This window comes from Pristis pectinata, chromosome 1 (assembly GCF_009764475.1).
Source record: "Pristis pectinata isolate sPriPec2 chromosome 1, sPriPec2.1.pri, whole genome shotgun sequence".
Classification (NCBI taxonomy): domain Eukaryota; kingdom Metazoa; phylum Chordata; class Chondrichthyes; order Rhinopristiformes; family Pristidae; genus Pristis; species Pristis pectinata.
The window spans coordinates 62,780,685-62,800,193 of NC_067405.1; the positions used below are offsets into that span (position 1 = coordinate 62,780,685).

The following is a 19,509-nucleotide window of genomic DNA, read 5'->3' on the forward strand; positions in this document are numbered from 1 at the left end:
CTGCTGCAAAATTCACGATAGGCTCTCCTAACATCCATGGTCACAGAGCCATACAGCATGGAAACAGGCCCTTAAAACCACAAGACCGCACCAACCACCAAGCACCAGTTTACATTAATCTACAGTATTCCCACTTACTTCTCTCTCCCTACATTCTTCTCAACTTCCCTCAGATTTTACCACTCACCTACACAATTAGGTGCAATTTACAATGACCATTTAACCTACTGACTCACACATCTTTGAGGTGTGCGTGGAAAACAGAGCACTGGGAGGAAACCCACGTGGTTACAGGGAGAACATGCAAACTCCACATAGACAGCATCAGGGGTCTGGATTGAACCTGGCTGGAGCTGTAAGGCAGCATCTCTATGAGTTGCAGCAATGCACCAACCAATAAGTACAGATAGGTTCTGTAAATAACGTCTCTCAACAAGCTTCACTCATGCTAATCTTTCCACCACAATTATTGCATTAACTATGTATAAATATTAAAAAATTGGGTAACGTATTTTCAAGACGTCAACTACTGTTAAACACTAAACTCTAACATGCTAATAATACTTGTTAACTACTACAGCAGTTCCATTATACACTATATTCCAGTTTGTTTTAAATACCATGAACACAACTATCATTTTCTTCTTCGATGCCTTCCTCAAGCTCCTCATCTTCATCCTCTACTCACAATGTTGCATCTTGATATCCCACAGAGATTGAACCCTTTCTCTTTCCCTGTTGAAATTAGACTCTTCCCCTCTGATCTTTCCTCTTTAGGTTATTTCCAATACTCACAATTTGGCCATAACTGTTTTCAGCCTCTCCTGCTGCACTTTGGCTGCACTGTGTTGAGCTGACATCAGTAAGTCCTGACACAGTATAATATCACTCATGGGATCTTTGAACTCTCAAGTTGCCTCCACAGTGCAACATCCTCTTCCTTTGGGTCAACCAGCTCAACCTACACCTGAATCTACCTAATCAGTAACTCCGTAAACAATAGAAGCTCTGTAAACACCAAACTCTTTCCCAAGACTTGAGCAGTCCCATCCACTGTAGTGCTTTTCTCCGACTTACATGAAATGATCTCACTAGCACCCCATGCTGAGCTTCCTGCCTTCCACTTCACTGAAGATCCTTGCAGTGGTACAGCCATTGTCCTGAAATCCTTGGAGCAAGTTGCCTTGTGATGTCCAAACTGATCATGGACTCTTCCTCCAAACCGCTTCTGGTTGAGGACTACAAATATTCCCATTGTTCCTACACTAAATCACTACCATAAGGTACTCTGAACTTATTCTGAACTCTGCATTTTGGGACATCTTGCTGTGGCTGACCTTCCTGGCACATATGATCTTTTTCTCCACAGATTTGTCTTTTCATATCATGGTGGCCTCTGCAGACTTCAGGAATGGACACCTCCTGTCCAAGTATCTCACTGCTGTTGTTCTGCAGCAGGTGCTTTACTTGCTGTCCGTAGTGAACTAAACATGTGTTCAGATCCTGCTGCAGAAACCCAGCCAATAACGCAAACCCCCAACATTGAAAACATGCTCCCAAAATTCCCTTTATGTCCCAAAAGGTGTATTCTTCACTGATATTACTAACTCACTGCAGCTCCACTTCTGGGAACATTATTATTCCAAGTGATTTCATCACAGCTCTTGGCTCTATATTACTCAACCTTCCTTTAATCTCTCTAGCATGTAATTGTTGCATGCATTGGCTCAACTCTGGCATACTTCCTTCTGGGAAGGTCTTGCAATTAGCTGCTCAGTTTGGCTTTCAGCCCAGCCATCACATTGTTCTTCAAATGACCAATCATTAAGCTCCAATTGCAATGGTGCTGGGTTATCAATAACTGTACCTTGATCAGCACACTTATCCTTACGGAGAGAACTGTCTGTTATATCCACACTCTCATGCCCTGTTATTTTTTTCTCACTCCTTCTCAGATAATGAAACTGTAGCTTTTGATCTCTTGCATACTATGACCACTCTGTGAGAAATGCCGTTGGTAATTCTGGTCTGGCTATGAGTGTGAACTACAGACTCCTTGACACCTTTCAAGAGTTGTTGACCAATGTTGTGTCTGGGGAAGGCCAGTGCACTACAAAGGATGAGTGGCTATTGGATCTCTTCACTGCCCAACAATGTGATTCTCTCAAACACGCAGTCCCTCAATCTGAGGAAATCAATCCACCAATACTCATGATCATTGCTCCACACCTCGAGCTCGTAACCATGACAGGTGACTGGGCCCATCCTTCTCCACTGACAACCCACGGTATACTTGTCTCTTAAATTGGAGAGTTGCTCCCACATGGGTATGCAACAAAATGTTATTCCACCTCAATGGATAGTGCTTGAGGAGCTTCCTATACACATTCTGATGTAGCAGTGTCAATATAGATACTTACCAAGGCATTCTCAGTTAATAATATGTTATTGAATTTTTTTTTTGTCTTCCTCTTCAGATGTGCAATAAATTCCACCTTTTCACCACCATGTGCATGGTACCCGGTGGGACTATTCCACAAAAATAGAGAATGTTGCAAATACTCAGCAGATCAGGCAGCAATTGTGGTGAGAGAAATGGAGTTAATGTTCGGGTTCCTGATTATTCCAGATTTCCATCATCTGCAGCTTTTTTTTTCTTTTGACCCTTCCATAACCTTCCCTCTTGCATCCAAGGCAAATGGATTTGTCGACTTTTCCAACAGTTACAATGCTTAGGCAGATGTACCCCTGTACAGTGGCCCCCATTCTGTGATAATTCCAACACCGGCCATCAGAATAGGCATTTTGAAGTCAGTGGCTCTCATTACATATCTGGCAAGGCCTTCTGTCATTTGTATCCATATGTCTGTGCCAATCACATGACCTTCTGGCTTCTCATCAAAGCCACTTGTAGCATCCACTTGACTTGGTTGTAAAGAAGATGACCCTGCTGCCATTACCATTTCTGTGGGCTTACTTCCTGCTTACACCTTACAATCACCCCCTGCTCAAAACTGCTTTACAGTTTTTGGTGACATCTCCAAACAGGTGGCAACTCTGCACGCTCCTTCGGACGTTAGATCCCACATGTCAGTAGTGCTTGACTTCTCTCATTTTCCAGCCCACATACTAAAGGATCCTGCAGCTCGTGATCCAGAAAAGATCTGAAAATTGCACTTTTTTGCTGACTGTCCCCTCTGGTCCCAGTTGCTAAACTGTTAACTCTCGAAAATATCCGAAGATGCTGGGTTAAAATGTCCCTCAGGGCTTCTCTCATGCCCTCATCAGGGACCTTGCCCATGGTTCACAGTGAATGTAAACTCACTAACTTCCCACATGTCTCATGTCCTACCACCAGGAACGATATCAGCTTTCTCTTTTTGCGTGTGGCCATATTTTTCTGTTCCATTTCCTCTCCCTAAACTTCAACAACATTTTTTGCCCTCAAGAACATCTCTGCTCATTTCACCTACAGATCGAGACCTCTTATATCTGCAATGTTCACTATCACCACCCACTTAATTACTGCCCAGCTACTCTCCCAAACAGCAACACCATGCACTTGGTGCCAACGTAGTGCCTACACTGTACACTTGATTGTGTTGCCATTTACTAAGGCAAGAAATAAGGATAGAGTTACCAATAAAGTACACTTTATGGAAAGCAGTCAAGACTCAACCATTATGGGCTGGCCCAACAGTGTATCAAATGTCATACAACATGGAGGACACAGTTCTTAAACTTACACATATTCATTGTATTGTACTCGCCAATAAAAAGACAAGAAAGAGCCACAGAATCTACATTAGTGAAACAGCACTTTTGGAAAAGAAGTGTGGTCTTGGTTATTCAACCAACAGCTCCAGGAACTTCTGTTATCATTATAAATCAGAGATAGCCACGTCTTTCATTCTTGCCATTACTCCGATGATTGCTGGTGATCCCAGAGCCTGGCATAATCCAGATCATATGTGAAGGTAATTTCTCTCCCTCTTCCTGGATCATCAGATATTCTCAGGTCAGGCTGGGCAAGCAGTAAACCTTCCATGTAAACCTCAGTAACGCACCTAATCCATAGTAACCCACCTGCTGTTGTGACCATGCAGCATAAGAACACAAAATTGGAAATGGGAGCAGGAGCAGGCCAAAAGACCTCACAAGCTGACTTTGCTGCTCAGCATGATCATAGCTGATCTGACCTTGGCCTCGGTCTACTTTCACGCCTGATCCTCATAAACCTGGATTCCCTTATAGCCCAGAAATCCATCCTAGGCTTGGCTATATTTAATGACTCAGCATTAATAGTTTTCTGGAGTGGAGAACACCAAAGATTCATAACCCTCTCAGGAAAGAAATTCCTATTCATTCCTATCTTACAAGCACTGCCTTTATCCAGAAGGGCAGCAGAAAAGATTCAAAGATGTGTTCAAAGGCTCCTTGAAAGAATGCAACCTCCCACTGATTGCTGGGAACCTCTGGCTCATGACAGTTCATAGTGGAGAAGGAACAGTTGGGATAGTATTGAGAGCCTTGAGTCTCTGCACCGGCAACACACAAAAAAGCCTTGTACAAGTTGGAGAAGGACTGGACCACCTCACAAACTATCTGCCTCCTGCCCTGATAGCCACCACTTGCCCTGTCTGTAGGACAGTCTGCATTTCCCACATTGACTTCATCAGCTGCCTCAGAACCCACAAAACCAGAGTGGAAACAAGTCATCCTCAATCCCGAGGGACTGAATAGGAAAGAAGCAAGATTCCCTCTAGCTCTATATTGTCCCTAACAGGAGAAAAATCTTTATAACATTTTCCTTCCTGTGCACCCTTAAAATCTCACATGTTTCAATAAGGTTTCCTCTCATTGTCCCAAACAGAGAGGATGGCTCTATCCTTCCTCATTGGGTAACTGCTTCTCACCCTGCCCAAGTCAATAATACCACAGAATTGTGATTTAGTACTGAATTACAAATGGAAAGTTGTGGAGGCTGGATCAAATAAAGGGGAAGATTATCTCCTGAAAGATTGGGGAAACAAAGGACATATGGAACTGGCATGAAGTGGAGTTGAGGGCTGGGGCAGATCAGCCATGTTCATATTGAATAGTGGGGCAGAGCTGAGGGCCAGGTGGCTTACTCCTGCTCCTATCTTCTTGAGTTATTGAAAGCTTCAGACTCATTACACATAGACCACTTCCAGATAATATTGTGAGACCTTGAAGAGAAAGGATCATCCGGCTGCACCACCCCAGTCCTCCAGGCTGGATCCATTGTTACAAAGCAGATGCTACTGGGAATATTTCAATGTAAGACATAATTGATATTTCTAAGAAATCCCCTCTAAGATCTCCTGCATCACAACACTGTGCCTGAAGTATTCCACTTTGGGAAGCCAATAACACTAATCCTATTTTCATTGTTTGCCACCTAGTGACATTTGGACCTGTCAAAAACATTGAAAATAACTAGAAAGCTGCACTTTTCAGTACTGGATTCTTGATTCATAACAGATGTTAGAAGCAGCATTTTAAAGTTAACAAGAAACACCATGCATTTAGCTGGTTCAGTCTGGCTGGGCAATGGTTTATAACTGTCTTATTGGATACAGTGATCAAGGTAAAATAAACTGCTAAGATGGTTTTGAAACATCAATTCCTGTTCCTGATAACTCTATATAAATGTTAGGTGTTACTGATCTGATGGTGACTTCTCTGCTGACAGATAATGACTGGTCAAAAACACAAAGAACACAATACAGTATTCCTGGAAAAGCATCCAAGCTAGCTTCAGTGGAGAAAAATGTTCGATAAGCCATAAGAATACTCATAAAATTAGAAATTCTCTGATATTTAATAACTGCTAAAATACACCAATAAATATTTCAAAATGGAATGGAACCTCTATTTATTCCCAACTTCAATTTATTGTTTTCTGTATTCTCCTGAACTTTCACTGCAAAGCATGGTGTAAGTCCACTTATTCCACTGACTATTAACACCTACCTAATTTTGTCTGACATTAAGCTGTTGCAAAGCTTTCACTTGACTTTATTCCTGTGCTTAAAAGTATGAAAAGTAATATAAATACATGTTTGGGAATTCATGATTCTCTATCAATCTCCAGTCTACAAATTTATGCCATCTACTAATGGATCAATTGAGCTCATTTTTCTTGCATAGTCTATGCATGCTAACTCATTGCTGCAGTGAAGATCATTTTCACATGCAGTAGTGAGTTAGTATGCAGAGTATGCATATGTTGGTCTTTTTCCAGTACATCATTGTATTAAACTTTAATTATACATATATATTTCCTCGTTTTAAGAAATTCTCCATCACCAGTTCACAGCTGCACTCCCTGGAGCATTCTTCTGGCGTCAGCATGTTACTTTACCATCCAATTACTTCTGCCTTCCTCTATAATGACTTTCTTGATGCAATGACTTTAAATTCTTGAGCTATTACCTCTGACTTAAGAAATGACCACTACTTTAGCTTTCAAATTCATGGCTCCACCAGCTGACTTCGAACACCTCCATACACATTTTGTTACTGACTCTATTTTATGCTACACATTAGGAGGTGTTGTTGGTAGTGAAGAAGGTTATCATAGATTACAGGGGGATCTTGATTAGTTCGGGAAGTGGGCCGAAGAGTGGCAAGTGGATTTCTATGCAGATAAGTGTGAGGTGATCCATTTTGGAGTCAAACCAGAGTACGACTTATACTATAAATGATAGGGCATTAGGAAGTGTATTGGAACAGAGGGACCTAGGAGTACAAGTGCATAGTTCATTGAAAGTGGAGCCACAGGTAGACAGGGTGGTGAAAAAGGCACTTAGCATGCTGGCCTTCATAAGTCAGGGCATTGAGCATAGAAGTTGGGACATTATTTGCAGTTGTATAAGTTGTTGGTGAGGCTGCACTTGGGGTATTATGCACAGTTTTGGTCACCCTATTATAGGAAAGATGTGATTAAACTGGAAAGAGTGCAGAGAAGATTTATGAGGATGTTGCCAGGACTAGAGGGCCTGTGTTATAGGAAGAGGTTGGCCAGGCTAGGTCTTTATTCCTTGGAATGCAGGAGAATGAGGGGTGACCTTATAGATGTGTTTAAATTTATAAGAGGCATAGATAAGGTGGATGGTAACAGTCTTTTCCCCAGGGTAGGGGACTCCAAAACTAGAGGCATTGGTTTAGGGTGAGATGGGAAAGATTTAAAAGCAACCTGGGGGGCAACCTTTACATGCAGAGGGTAGTGAGTATATGGAATGAATTGCCAGAGGAAGTGGTTGAGGCAGGTAAATAGTATCATTGAAGAAGCACTTGGACAGGTACATGGAGGGGTGGGGCTTAGAGGGACATGGGCCGAACACAGGAAATTGGGACAAGCTGGGTGGGCACTGTGGTTGGCATGGACTGGTTGGGCTGAAGGGTCTGTATCCGTGCTGTATTGTTCCATGACTCTATGACATTAAGTACTTATTTTTGACAGTACTTGCATATTGCTAACTAAACACTAGATGGCCCCCTGATTTGAGTAAGTTATCAAGAGTAATTATATGTTATGGTAACACTTTGGTACTCTGAAAGTAGTTTCATGAGAATCTTAGAAATAAATGCAACTCCTTGTTACCTCACCAATTTGAGTGTTTTTTGTTTCAATTTGATCACAGCCCTTTTATTCTCAAAAAATTCTAACTGTATAAGACTTATTCCCTGCAAGACTTGAATACTTCTCCCATGACAGGGAAGCTGGTCCAGGACAATGCACAATTTTCTAAATGAGATACAAAAAAACAACCTGACATCTGGCTTGTCTCTATCATCGGAATTGTTATATCCCAGTTGTTCTTGGCTCTCTCCCTGTTTTTATCAGCAATGCTCACAGGATTGTCCCCTTGGAATTTATCTTCCTTTCCCTCTCAAACTTGCAATTCTACACAGTTTCTCCCTTTATCTGTGACAAGCTTTAATTGTCCAACTCCCAGCACTAAATTATTCTTCGTTAGGGTTTGAACACAATTGAAATCCTGACTACTTCATTCTTCGGTCCTCTTATAACCCATACATTTTTGACATTTTGTCTTCTCTCTGCTTGTTCAATCTTAGTTCTAGTTCAGTGATGTCATTTACCCCGGTTTCAGAATAACACCTGGTGAATTCCCCTATGTTATTTTCCTAGATTTCCTACATTAAGTGGCTTTATGAACTTTATTGTGCACAATATGCTGTTTTTGGTTAAACTGAGGGCATGAACAATACTGCATAAATGCAACCTTGTTTTGAACTACCTGTCTTGACATGTTTATCTATTTTCATTTATCTTTCTCTTGAAAGCACAAGAATCAGCTGACCTAATTTTCCTAATTGATGGATCAAATAATGTGAGACCTGCTGAATTTCAGTTCATACAATCTTTCATTGCAAACTTCATTGAAGATCTTAATATTGGCCCCAATGCCATCCAAATTGCCGTGGTACAGTACAGCCACACCCCTAGTACTGAGTTCTATTTAAATACATACCACACAAGAACAGAGGTGCTCAAAGCAATGAAAAACATTCGGCAAAAAGGTGGAGGTGAAGCCAACATTGGATTGGCCCTCCAGTTTTTGATGGACAAGCACTTTACTCCGTCAGCTGGGAGCAGGGCGGCAGAGGATGTTCCCCAGGTAATGATCCTTGTAACTTCAAGACGGTCCAGTGATGATGTCAGGAGTGGAGTGTTTTCAGTAAAAAAGCAGGGCACCTTTACATTTGTTATTGGTGTGAAAGGCGCTGATGCAGCTGAAGCCAAAATGATAGCTACCGATCCTTCATTTACTATGCTCGTTCCTGATTTCCAACGAATGGCTTCAACGCGAGAACAATTGATGCCTCTGTTTTCACTGGTGGCCAAGAAACAACTGGTGATCGAGGTGCAAGAATCTAAGGTAGAAGGTGAGCAACTTCCAATATTTCGAAGCACTATTTTTTAAATTGCAGATGTAATACAAACATCTTCAACAAAATAGATTACCTTCTTCCTAATAAAACAGCTTTGTTTGTACACAAGATTTCAAGTTGGAGGGATATTGACCTGTTCAAGGCTAAATATCTCAGCAATTAGAAAATCTGTCTTCTCAGAACTGTAAGTAATCTGCAGAGCATGTAAAAATGAAAACTAGATTCCAAGAGTCTGTTTGTGTATATTTTAATTAATTTGTTCTACCTACCTTAATAGCTGCTCAGTGTTATTCAGGTTTTGAATGATTTTTCTATGAGCAGCAAACATAGGAATCCATCAATACAGGCAGCAAACATTGTGAATGCTGAGCATATCAGGCGGCATCTGAAGAGAGAGAAACAACGTTAATGCTTCAGATTAGTCACTGGATTGAAACAGTAGCCCGTGTTTTCCTCTCTCTTAGCATCTGCCCAATTTGTTGAACATCTGCAGCATTTTCAGCTCATATAAGGCCATATATAGCAGATTTGCAGTAATCACAGAATTTTTCTTTTGTAGTAATGCTTCCTGTCATTTTGAAAAGAGTCTGCTTGCCAGGAAGATATAACTTTATTTGGAAGTGTTTCAGGTTACTTCAGTAAGAAGATTCTTAGCTGTCTGAAAATTGATGGCTGATAATCCTTACTCTCCTCACCCACCACTATCACCTTCCCAACTTTCCCCTCCAGGCCTCAAAAGCTTTCAGCCGATTCTCCTTTCTCATTTGTTTGTTCATCAATAAAGGGACAGAAAATGATGAATGGTGATTGTTTATAGTTTATATAAAAATCTTGTTGCAATCATTCAATTATCTTTATCATTGACAGGCTTCACTGAATTTTGTACATTTTGGTGTTTTTTTGTTTGCTTATTTAATCAGTAAATACCATATTATAAATTGGGAATAAAGCACATTATAAATTGGGAAACTAAAATGAAAGAAACACTCTGTAGTTATCATTGCCCAGATTCACTTTAAATTTTATATCGCTAAGCAATAATATTCCATCTGTGAGCTGTCAAATCTCATTGGACATGTTCTCAAACTTCAGATATTCGCTCACAAGGCTGTGAACCTACATGTTGCAAGTACACAACTATCTCAATGGTTAATTGTTATTACAAAAATTATTTTTGTGCAAAAGGCTATGAGAATTCAACGTTCTAACAATCTTTAGTGGAAAAATAGTTCTTTTAAGCTCCTTCATCATGGTTCTAGTACAAGACCTAAATTTATTCTTTAAGATTAAAGAAATGAATTGAAGCAAAAGTTTCCATTATTCAACTAATCAAATGTTACTTTGCAGCCCAAGTCAGCAAGAGAGACATAATATTCCTGATCGATGGCAGTTCCACTGTGGGAAATGCTAACTTTTTGGAAATATCCAAGTTTATTTTAAACATAGTCAACAAATTTGTAATTGGACCAGACTCTGTGCAAGTAGGTGTGGTGCAGTACAGTGACGATGCACTGACTGAATTTTACTTAAATACCCACTCAACACAATCTGCTTTGCAAACCGCTGTGAAGGGACTCAGAATGAAAGGCGGTTGGGAAGTTAACACTGGTGCAGCTCTGGACTATGTTTTCAAAAATCACTTTACCAGAGCAGCAGGAAGTAGGAAAGATGATGGAGTTCCGCAGCTTTTGGTCGTCATCACTGGAGAAAAATCTATGGATGTTGTGAAACTACCTGCGGAGACCCTTAAGCGATCTGCTGTAATGACCCTTGCCATTGGAGTAAAGAATGCAGATCCAGCACAGATGAAAGAGATTGCAATTGACCCCAGTTTAGTCTTCAATGTTGAGAACTTCCAATCTCTCCCAGAGATAAAGGAACAAGTGATGACACCACTCTCAACACTGGCTGGTGTAACAATCATTTATGAACAACCAACTGAACCATCTAAAAAAGGTATCTCACCTTTTAGAAACTACTCTGGGTTTGACTAAATCACTTTATTGTTATTAAACTCATGTTCAGGAACATTATGCAATAACTCTTTTTTTCAGATTTGCTGAAATAAAGCAGTTACTTGTGAGGGGAAATGTATTCAGAGATTATTTGCATTTGGTTTGATTTCCCAATGTGCTTCATTCATTACAAAATCATTTAAACTACATTTAAAAATTATTAATAAATTGCTAGTTCCCAATTGTTGCCAATTAATGTATATGCTCCATGGAGATTGTCCTTTCTGTTTCTCATTTCCAATAATGCCTCTGAATGTCAAGGGTAATTGGTTTGATTCTCTCTTGTTGTTGATGGTCTTTGCTTGTAAACTTATGGCATGTTATTGCTACTTATCAGTACATGCCTAGTTAAGTTGCCAGCCTGTTTAGATTCTGACAGGGCAGCAGGGTGAAAAGTTCTCCATGGTAGGAATCAGCCATCAGTTTGGCCCAAGTGCTGATTGATTGCTGAATACAAAGTGCATGACGTTAGGAGGTGGAGGAGATTGTGCCTAGGTACCAAAGCATTTCAAGTCATACCACAACTGGACAAATGTCTTCCTTGGCAAAAGGCAGAACCATGAAAATAGCAAGTCCACTTGACTTGTGTTTTAAGTTTTCAAAAAAGAGTTATCTCCATTGCTTAAGAAATGAATTCTTTTCAAATTAAGAGGAAATCATACCTTTATTTAATAGTTTGGAAATAGCTGATATTATATTGCAGTAACTGTGTATTTCATTTGGTCATGGAACAGAAGTGGACAAGAGAGACATTGTGTTCCTTATTGATGGATCATATAGCAGTGGAAGAAGAAACTTACCTGCTATCCAGAACTTCATCACAAAAACAGTCGAGGCTTTTGACATTGGAACTGATGCCGTACAAGTAGGCCTGGTACAGTACAGTGATATTCCAAAATCTGAGTTCTTTCTAAACACCTACTCATCAAAAGATGAAATACTCTCTCATGTAAGACAACTCAGATTGAGAGGTGGTACTGTTCTCAAGACCGGAGAAGCCTTAAACTATGTCCTAAGATACCTTTTTACCAAATATTCAGGAAGTAGGCAAGAGGAAGGTGTTCCTCAGTTTCTGATACTCATCACTGGTGGAAGATCAAGAGATGATGTAAAGCAGCCTTCTGAGGCCCTTTCACGAGCTGGTATTAAAACTTTAGCAGTTGGATTTGAGAATGCCATAAAGCAACAACTTCAAGACATTAGTTCAGACCCCAGCTTGGTTTTTAATGTGAAAGAGTTACGTTCGCTACCAGAAATACAGCAGGAAGTTCTTTTGCCCTTGTCAACTCTGAATAGTGCGACACAAACCCTGTCCTGCCGATATCTCCGACTACCAAGGTAAATGAATTTTGAACTGCTGTGCTTTCGTTAAACTGTCTTGCACCTTAGCTCTAAATAATCTCCTTTCTGAACACTTCACCAATATTCTGTAAAATTATAATATTCTCATTGCAACCTGAGCTTTCAGCAATAAATAGGCAACTTGAAATATTAACTCTTTTCATCTTATCAAAGTTGCTCCCTGACCTGCTGTGTGTTTCCAGCATTTTCTGTTCTTGTTACAGCAATAAAGCCATTTAGCCTAGGGCTTAAGTTTAAAGCCAATAATACTCTTCTGACCATTATTTTTGTAAAAGTATTTACAAAAGTGTTTACGATCTATGTTGATGATTTAGATGAAGGCATTGTGAATAACATTAGCAAGTTTGCTGATGATACAAAGTTGGGTGGCAGTGCGACACGTGTAGAGGAAGTTAGGAGAATTCAAGGTGATTTGGATAGGTTGGGTAAGTGGGCAGATACTTGGCAGATGAAGTTTAATGTAGATAAGTGTGAGGTTATCCACTTGGGAGCAGGAACAGGAAGGTGGATTATTATCTGAATGGTGTGGAGTTAGGTAAGGGGGAAATACAAAGGGATCCAGGAGTCCTTGTTCATCAGTCACTGAAAGTGAATGAGCAAGTGCAGCAGGCAGTGATGAAGGCTAATGGAATGTTGGCCTGTATTACAAGAGGAATTGAGTACAAAAGCAAAGAGATTCTTTTGCATTTGTACAGGGCCCTGGTGAGACCACTCCTGGAGTATTGTGTACAGTTTTGGTCTCCAGGGTTAAGGAAGGATATCCTGGCTATAGAGGGCGTGCAGTGTAGGTTTACGAGGTTAATTCCCGGGATGTCGGGACTGTCTTATGCTGAGAGGTTGGAGAGACTGGGATTGTACACGCTGGAATTGAGAAGATTGAGAGGGGATCTGATTGAAACATACAGGATTATTAAGGAATTGGACAAGATAGAGACAGGAAATATGTTCCAGATGTTGGGGAAGTCCAGGACCAGGGGGCATGATTTAAGAATAAGGGCTAGGCCATTTAGGACAGAGGTGAGGAAAAACTTCTTCTCCCAGAGGGTTGTGAATTTGTGGAATGCACTGCCTCTGAGGGCAGTGGAGGCCAATTCTCTGGGCACTTTCAAGAAGGAGCTAGATAGGTTTCTTATAGATAGGGGAATCAAGGGATATGGGGACAAGGCAGGAACAGGATATTGATTGTTGAGGATCAGCCATGATCTCAAAATGGCAGTGCAGACTCGAAGGGCCGAATGGTCTACTTCTGCTCCTATTGTCTATTGTCTATTGTCTATAATATTGATCATATTGTAACTGCTCAAAAGTTATCAATGCTTTGTGATTTTATGGGGTCATTGTTTCTTCAGGAAAAGAACTGCTCAGCTCCCTCTAACAGCATCAGGAACCTTACCACAATATAGCCATATGGTCAATAATAGCCAAAAATGGATGGTACCGGTGAATTCAGGAGTTGTTTTCTGTTCCAGTTCTACTTGTTGACAATGGCTCTCCTTCTTTGTTGCAGAAGATATGTTATAATGCTGTTTACTAAACTAATTATTCTCCCATGGAAAATAATTGTATTCTGGAAAAATAGGTAACATATGCTCTATGAATGGAAGAAAAGTCATCATCCTGGAGGGAAACCATTAGTTTCTGTCTTCTGGCTGTGGGCTGGGACTGTGCTATTCTTCAGCTCACAGCTCCAGAGAAAAGTATAAATGTATGGAGGGTTTGCTATAACTCTGCAAGACATTGATGAAGCCATACCTGAAGTACTGTGTACACTTTTTGGTCTCCTTATTTAAGGCGGGATGTATTACAGGCTCAGCAGGTTGATTCCTGGATTCCTGGCATGTTTTAGGGGGAAAAGGCTGAGGGGGCTGTCCCTATCATACACATTAGAAGAATGACAGGTGGCCTTAAAAAAATAAGATTCTAAGAAGGGTTTGTAAGGTAAACGTTTCATTTTGTGGGAAAACCTGGAATTAAGGGACATAATTTCAGAATAAGCAGTCACCCATTTAAGATGAGGAATTTCTTTTCTCAGAGGCTTATGGATCTATGGAATTCTCCATCCCAGAGAACTGTGGAGGGTTGAATAATTCAATGTCAAGATAGATAGATTTTTAGTACATATGGGGGTCCAGGGTTAAGAGGCAAGGACAGGAAAGTGAAACTGAGCAGAAGATCTGATCTGCCCTGATGTTGTTCAATGTGGACAAGACATGAGGGGCCATTTTGCCTCCAGCTGCTCCTATTTCTTATTTAGCATAGAATTGCCAGCTAACAGCCTTGCACAGGTCTGTGCATTCCTGACGTCCGTGCCTGCCAGTGAATCTGACCTCCTTATTCTGCTGCTGAGCTCAACCCCGAGTCCAGGATCAGAGTTCAGTTATACTGAACTGAGGGGCTGAATACACTTTGTACCTGCCCCACCACCACAGCTTGAATAGTGTCAACCACCTGGATAGAAAAGGTAAGTAAAGGTAAATGTTTTGTTTTATTTTAAATTATTTAAATCTATTTCAATTATTTTTAAACTTTCTTGAATCTTAAGGATATTCAGAGACAGTGAAACCATCTTTAACAGCACAAACTGTAAAAAGCCTTCAGAGTGCCCTGAAAGTGGCAACACAGGTGGATAGTGTGATGACGAAGGCAAACGGCATGCTTGTCTTCATAAATCGGGGCACAGAATATGAAACTTGGGACATTATGTTGAAACGTTACAAAATACTGGTTCGACCACACTTGGAGTACTATGTACAGTTTTGGTTGCCACCCTATAGGAAGGATGCGGTTGTGTTGGAGAGAGTTCAGAGGAGATTCACCAGGATGTTGTCTGCATTGCAGGACTTTCGTTATGGGGAGAGCTTGGATAGGCTGGGCTTGTTTGCCCTGGAACGAAGGAGGCTGAGGAGTAACGCTTTACAGCACCAGCAACCCGGGTTCAATTCCGGCCGCTGTCTGTAAGGAGTTTTTACGTTCTCCCCGTGTCTGGGTGGGGTTTCCTCCGGGTGCTCCGGTTTCCTCCTATGTTCGAAAGACGTACAGGTTAGGAAGTTGTGGCATGCTGTGTTGGCGCCGGAAGTGTGGCGACACTTATGGGCTACCCCCAGAAAACTCTACGCAAAAGATGAATTCCACTGTGTGTTTTGATGTACATGTGACTAATAAAGAAGCACAGATAGGGTAGATAGAATCTTTTTCTCATGGCAGGGGGCATAGGTTTAAGGTGAGAGGAAAAGGTTTTAAAGGGGACTTGAGGGAAAAGTTTTTTACACAGGAAGTGTTTGGAACCTGCTGCCAGAGGAGGTGATGGAGTCTGATACAATTACTGCGTTTAAGAGACATTTAGGTAGACACTTAAATAGGCAAGGCATGGAAATATACAGACACAGTATAGACAAACGGGATTTGTGTAGATGGATGAAAAGGGCAACATGGACGTGGTGGGCTGACAGGCCTATTTCTGTGCTTCACAACTCCATGACTCTAAGAGTGGGGTCTCAGGATACACTACCTGAGGTCTAGTAGCTACATGTGGCCCTCTCTGCTTCACAGGATGGCCACACTGTGAGTCCTTCAGCTCAGTTGGACACATGGGGCTGTAAAAGGTTAGTGTGGTTATCTGATTACATGGGGGACAAGGACAAGGCATTAGTCTGGTTAAGTATGACCCGAACCATGATCTTGGCAGCTGAAAGATAATTAAGAACAAGAGATAGAACGTTTGTTTTCACCGGTCAGCTCCAGTTTGGTGAATCCATTTGCTGCATCTGTCAATGTTTTTTTTCTTTTCGCACAGTTCTACTGTGAACCCATTTATATTGGCTATTTCAAAGGAGATCATTGGCAGAATGAGCTGGCCATTTTCCTGGCAGCAATCTTGAACTCACTAGAGGCAGAACTGTAGAATACAACATTGTCCAGTGCTGAAGCAGAACAAGTTTAGGTTGAATGACGAAGTAGTACTTTCCCAAACTAATGTCCTCAAACCTTGCCAGAGCTGGTCACATGCTTGCACTGCTGGTGTGAGTGTTGAGCATCTGAAATGCATTAAATTCATAGAATTATAGAATCATAGAAACATGTAGCACACAAATGGGACCTTTGGTCCCACCTGTCCATGCCTATCTACGCTAATCCCAGTTGCCTGCATTAGCCCCATATCCCTCTACTCTTTTCCTTTACAAGTACCTGTCCAAATGCCTTTTAAACTTTGTAATTGTATCTGCCTCCACTACCTCCTCTGGCAGCTCCTTCAAGATATTCGCCACCCCCTGTGTGAAAGACTTACCCCTCACATCTCCTCTAAATTTCTCCTCTCTCACCTTAAACCTGCGCCCAAAAGTTCTAGATTCCATGTCATATGAAAAAGCTTCTGATTATCCTATCTATGCCCCTCATAATTTTGTAAACCCCTCAGCCTCCTATGTACCAGTGAGAATAGATCCAGCCTATCCAATCTCACCTTATAACTACAACCCTCCATTCCAGGCAACATCTTGGTGAATCTCTTTTACACTCTCTCCATTGCTACCACATCCTTCCTGTTGTGTGGTGACCAGAATTGTGCACAATAGAATAGTGAGGTCTAATCAATGTTTTGTATTGCTGCAACATGCCATCCTAACTCTTATACTCATTGCCTCCTTCTATCAGTTTAATACAGGTGTTCATGTTTTAATGTTACATCTCTGAAAAACTAGTGCAATTTTACTTAATCAAACTGCTTCTTACTGAGGATAAACCATGCCTCTAATTTACATAAATATTTATTTGTAATTCCGTTTTTAGTTGTAACACAAGCAGCCAAGAAAGATATTGTGTTCTTAATTGATGGATCATTCCATGTGGGAAACAGAAATCTACCAGCCATTCGTGACTTCATCACAAGCATAATTGAGACCCTGGATATTGGAAGTGACAGAGTGCGAGTAGGCCTTGTACAATACAGTGACACTGCAGAACATGAGTTTTATCTAAATACATACTCATCAAAAGATGAACTAATCACTGAAGTAAACAAACTCAGACTGAGGGGAGGCACTGAGGTCAAGACTGGAGCAGCACTGGATTACGTCCATAAATATATTTTCACCAAATATGCAGGAAGCAGGAAAGAAGAAGGTGTCCCGCAGTTTCTGATTCTTATTACAGGTGGACGGTCAAGGGATGATATCAAAACCCCATCAGATGCTCTGCTACGATCTGGTGTGATGACTTTAGCCATTGGAGCGAAGAACGCAGTAAGACAGCAGCTACAAGAGGCTGCTTTAGACCCCAGTATGGTTTATAATGTGAAGGAGTTTGATTCACTTCCAGAGATACAGCAGGATATTCTGTTGCCGTTATCGACTCTAAGTGGTGTGAAGCTAATTTCTGAATGGCCAACAATAAAGAGTATCAATGGTATATGAATTTTAAACTTTGTAATTTGATAAAATGTCTTGTGTTACTGTAACTTAATAGGAACCACTGAAATGCCTGTGAATTCTATTCTCTGAATACTTGGGAACGCAAACAGGAGAAAGCCATTTATCCCTTTAACCTTTTTCTAATATTCAATAGGATTATGGGTGATCTGTGATCCTTGTTCTCCTCCTTTGTTAAAAATCCTTTGATTAACAACAATACCAAATGTAGATTTCAACATTAACCTACCATCAACTGCTGTTTGCAAGATGAGAATTTCAAACCTCTACCACCCTTGGCCCGAAGACCTGGCTCTAATTTTCGGACTACGTTCTCTAATCATAGTCCAACCAACCAACAGAAACACTTTCCCTCTCATAGGTCTATAGAATCAGAGAAATATACGGCACAGAAACAGGCTCTTTAGCCACCGAGTCCGCACCAACCATTCAGTACCCATTTTTACCCTAACCCATTTTATTCTCCCCATGTTCCCATCAGCCTCAGATTCTACCATCTACGTACACACAGGGGGGCAATTACAGTGGCCAATTAACCTTGAAACTTGCATATTTTGGGGATGTGGGAGGAAAGCAGAGCACTCAGGGGAAACCCACGTGGTCACAGGGAGAATGTCCACATTTCACACAGACAGTACCAGAGGATAGGATTAAACCCAGCTTGCTGGAGCTGTGAGGCAGCAGCTCTACCAGCTGTGCCTCTGTGTTGCTTATCGATCTATCTACCGTTCAATCTATACTATCACTTACCTTTATTGTCTTGAAAAGTTCCATCCCCCCACCCCCCAAAGATAATCTAAATTTAGGGAGCATAGCCCTCGTGTCATTGAAACTATTTCAACCCTTCTTTGTTATTCAGTTCCCAGCACCGATTGCTTTTCCATCCCACAGAGTTGTATGGGAGACATTTTGGAAGAGTTTCATTAGCCGATCAAACATCACTCTATGGTGTTTGTGAGAAGTGAGGCTGTCACTTCTGTATATTTCCACAGAGGGGATCAGCTTGAGATGGTGGGTTTTGCGAACTTCAGTAAGGATCAAAAGTCTGGTAATATGCAGAAGGAAGGTCCGTCACCCAATTTGTGGTAGGGATAAATACTTCTTCAATACAACCGCACTCTGAATCTATTTGCCTGATGAAGTGTGAGAGAAATACATAGCAAGTAATACTTGAAAAAAGGTAACTAAGGTGGCAAACAGGTTTAATAGTCACTGTAAATCTAACACATGGAGGCCCATCTTGTTCAGAGAAATACATGCACGTAGTAATCCAAAGGAACAATAGGTTAGTTTAAGAGAAGACATGGACTGGGAATGGTCACCAAGAAGGTACACATCCACAGACCATTAATAGTGGAATAAACCATTTTTATCCGGACTTGGTACTGAATGCCATTTTAAGAATAGGTGATGAAAGAGTTGATGACCACATGTAAAAGTTGAAGTGAATTTATTTGTAAGGAATATTGTCCATCAAGCAACCATACTGTGTTCAACAAAAATAGGGCTATCTATATCAAGGCCACTAGAGTTACTTGGATAAATATACTTATTTTCCTTGTACACAGTTCTGTTCCTGGAGTTTTAACTCGAGTAGCTGTGGATATAGTTGGTATTTTTACTCATCTAACAGCCACTTTGCCCAATCAATCAAATAATTGTGGCACTATGTCCCATGGCAATAGGAATGTGTAGCTGATCTAGGGTATCCCTGCATGGAATACACTATTTACTTTTTCTCTTGTATCCAAGCTACTTCAGCCTCA

The 19,509-nt window shown here is 41.0% G+C and overlaps 1 protein-coding gene across 1 annotated transcript in view; it reads left to right on the plus strand.

Moving 5' to 3' along the window:
- Window positions 1-19,509, plus strand: part of LOC127585746 (collagen alpha-3(VI) chain-like) — a 48,206-nt gene that overhangs the window by 16,748 nt on the left and 11,949 nt on the right. The window contains exons 3-7 of the mRNA XM_052043801.1: window positions 8,335-8,937; window positions 10,291-10,899; window positions 11,693-12,296; window positions 14,750-14,781; window positions 17,106-17,720. Coding sequence (XP_051899761.1) covers window positions 8,335-8,937; window positions 10,291-10,899; window positions 11,693-12,296; window positions 14,750-14,781; window positions 17,106-17,720 — 2,463 coding nt within the window. The remainder of the gene's footprint in view (window positions 1-8,334; window positions 8,938-10,290; window positions 10,900-11,692; window positions 12,297-14,749; window positions 14,782-17,105; window positions 17,721-19,509) is intronic.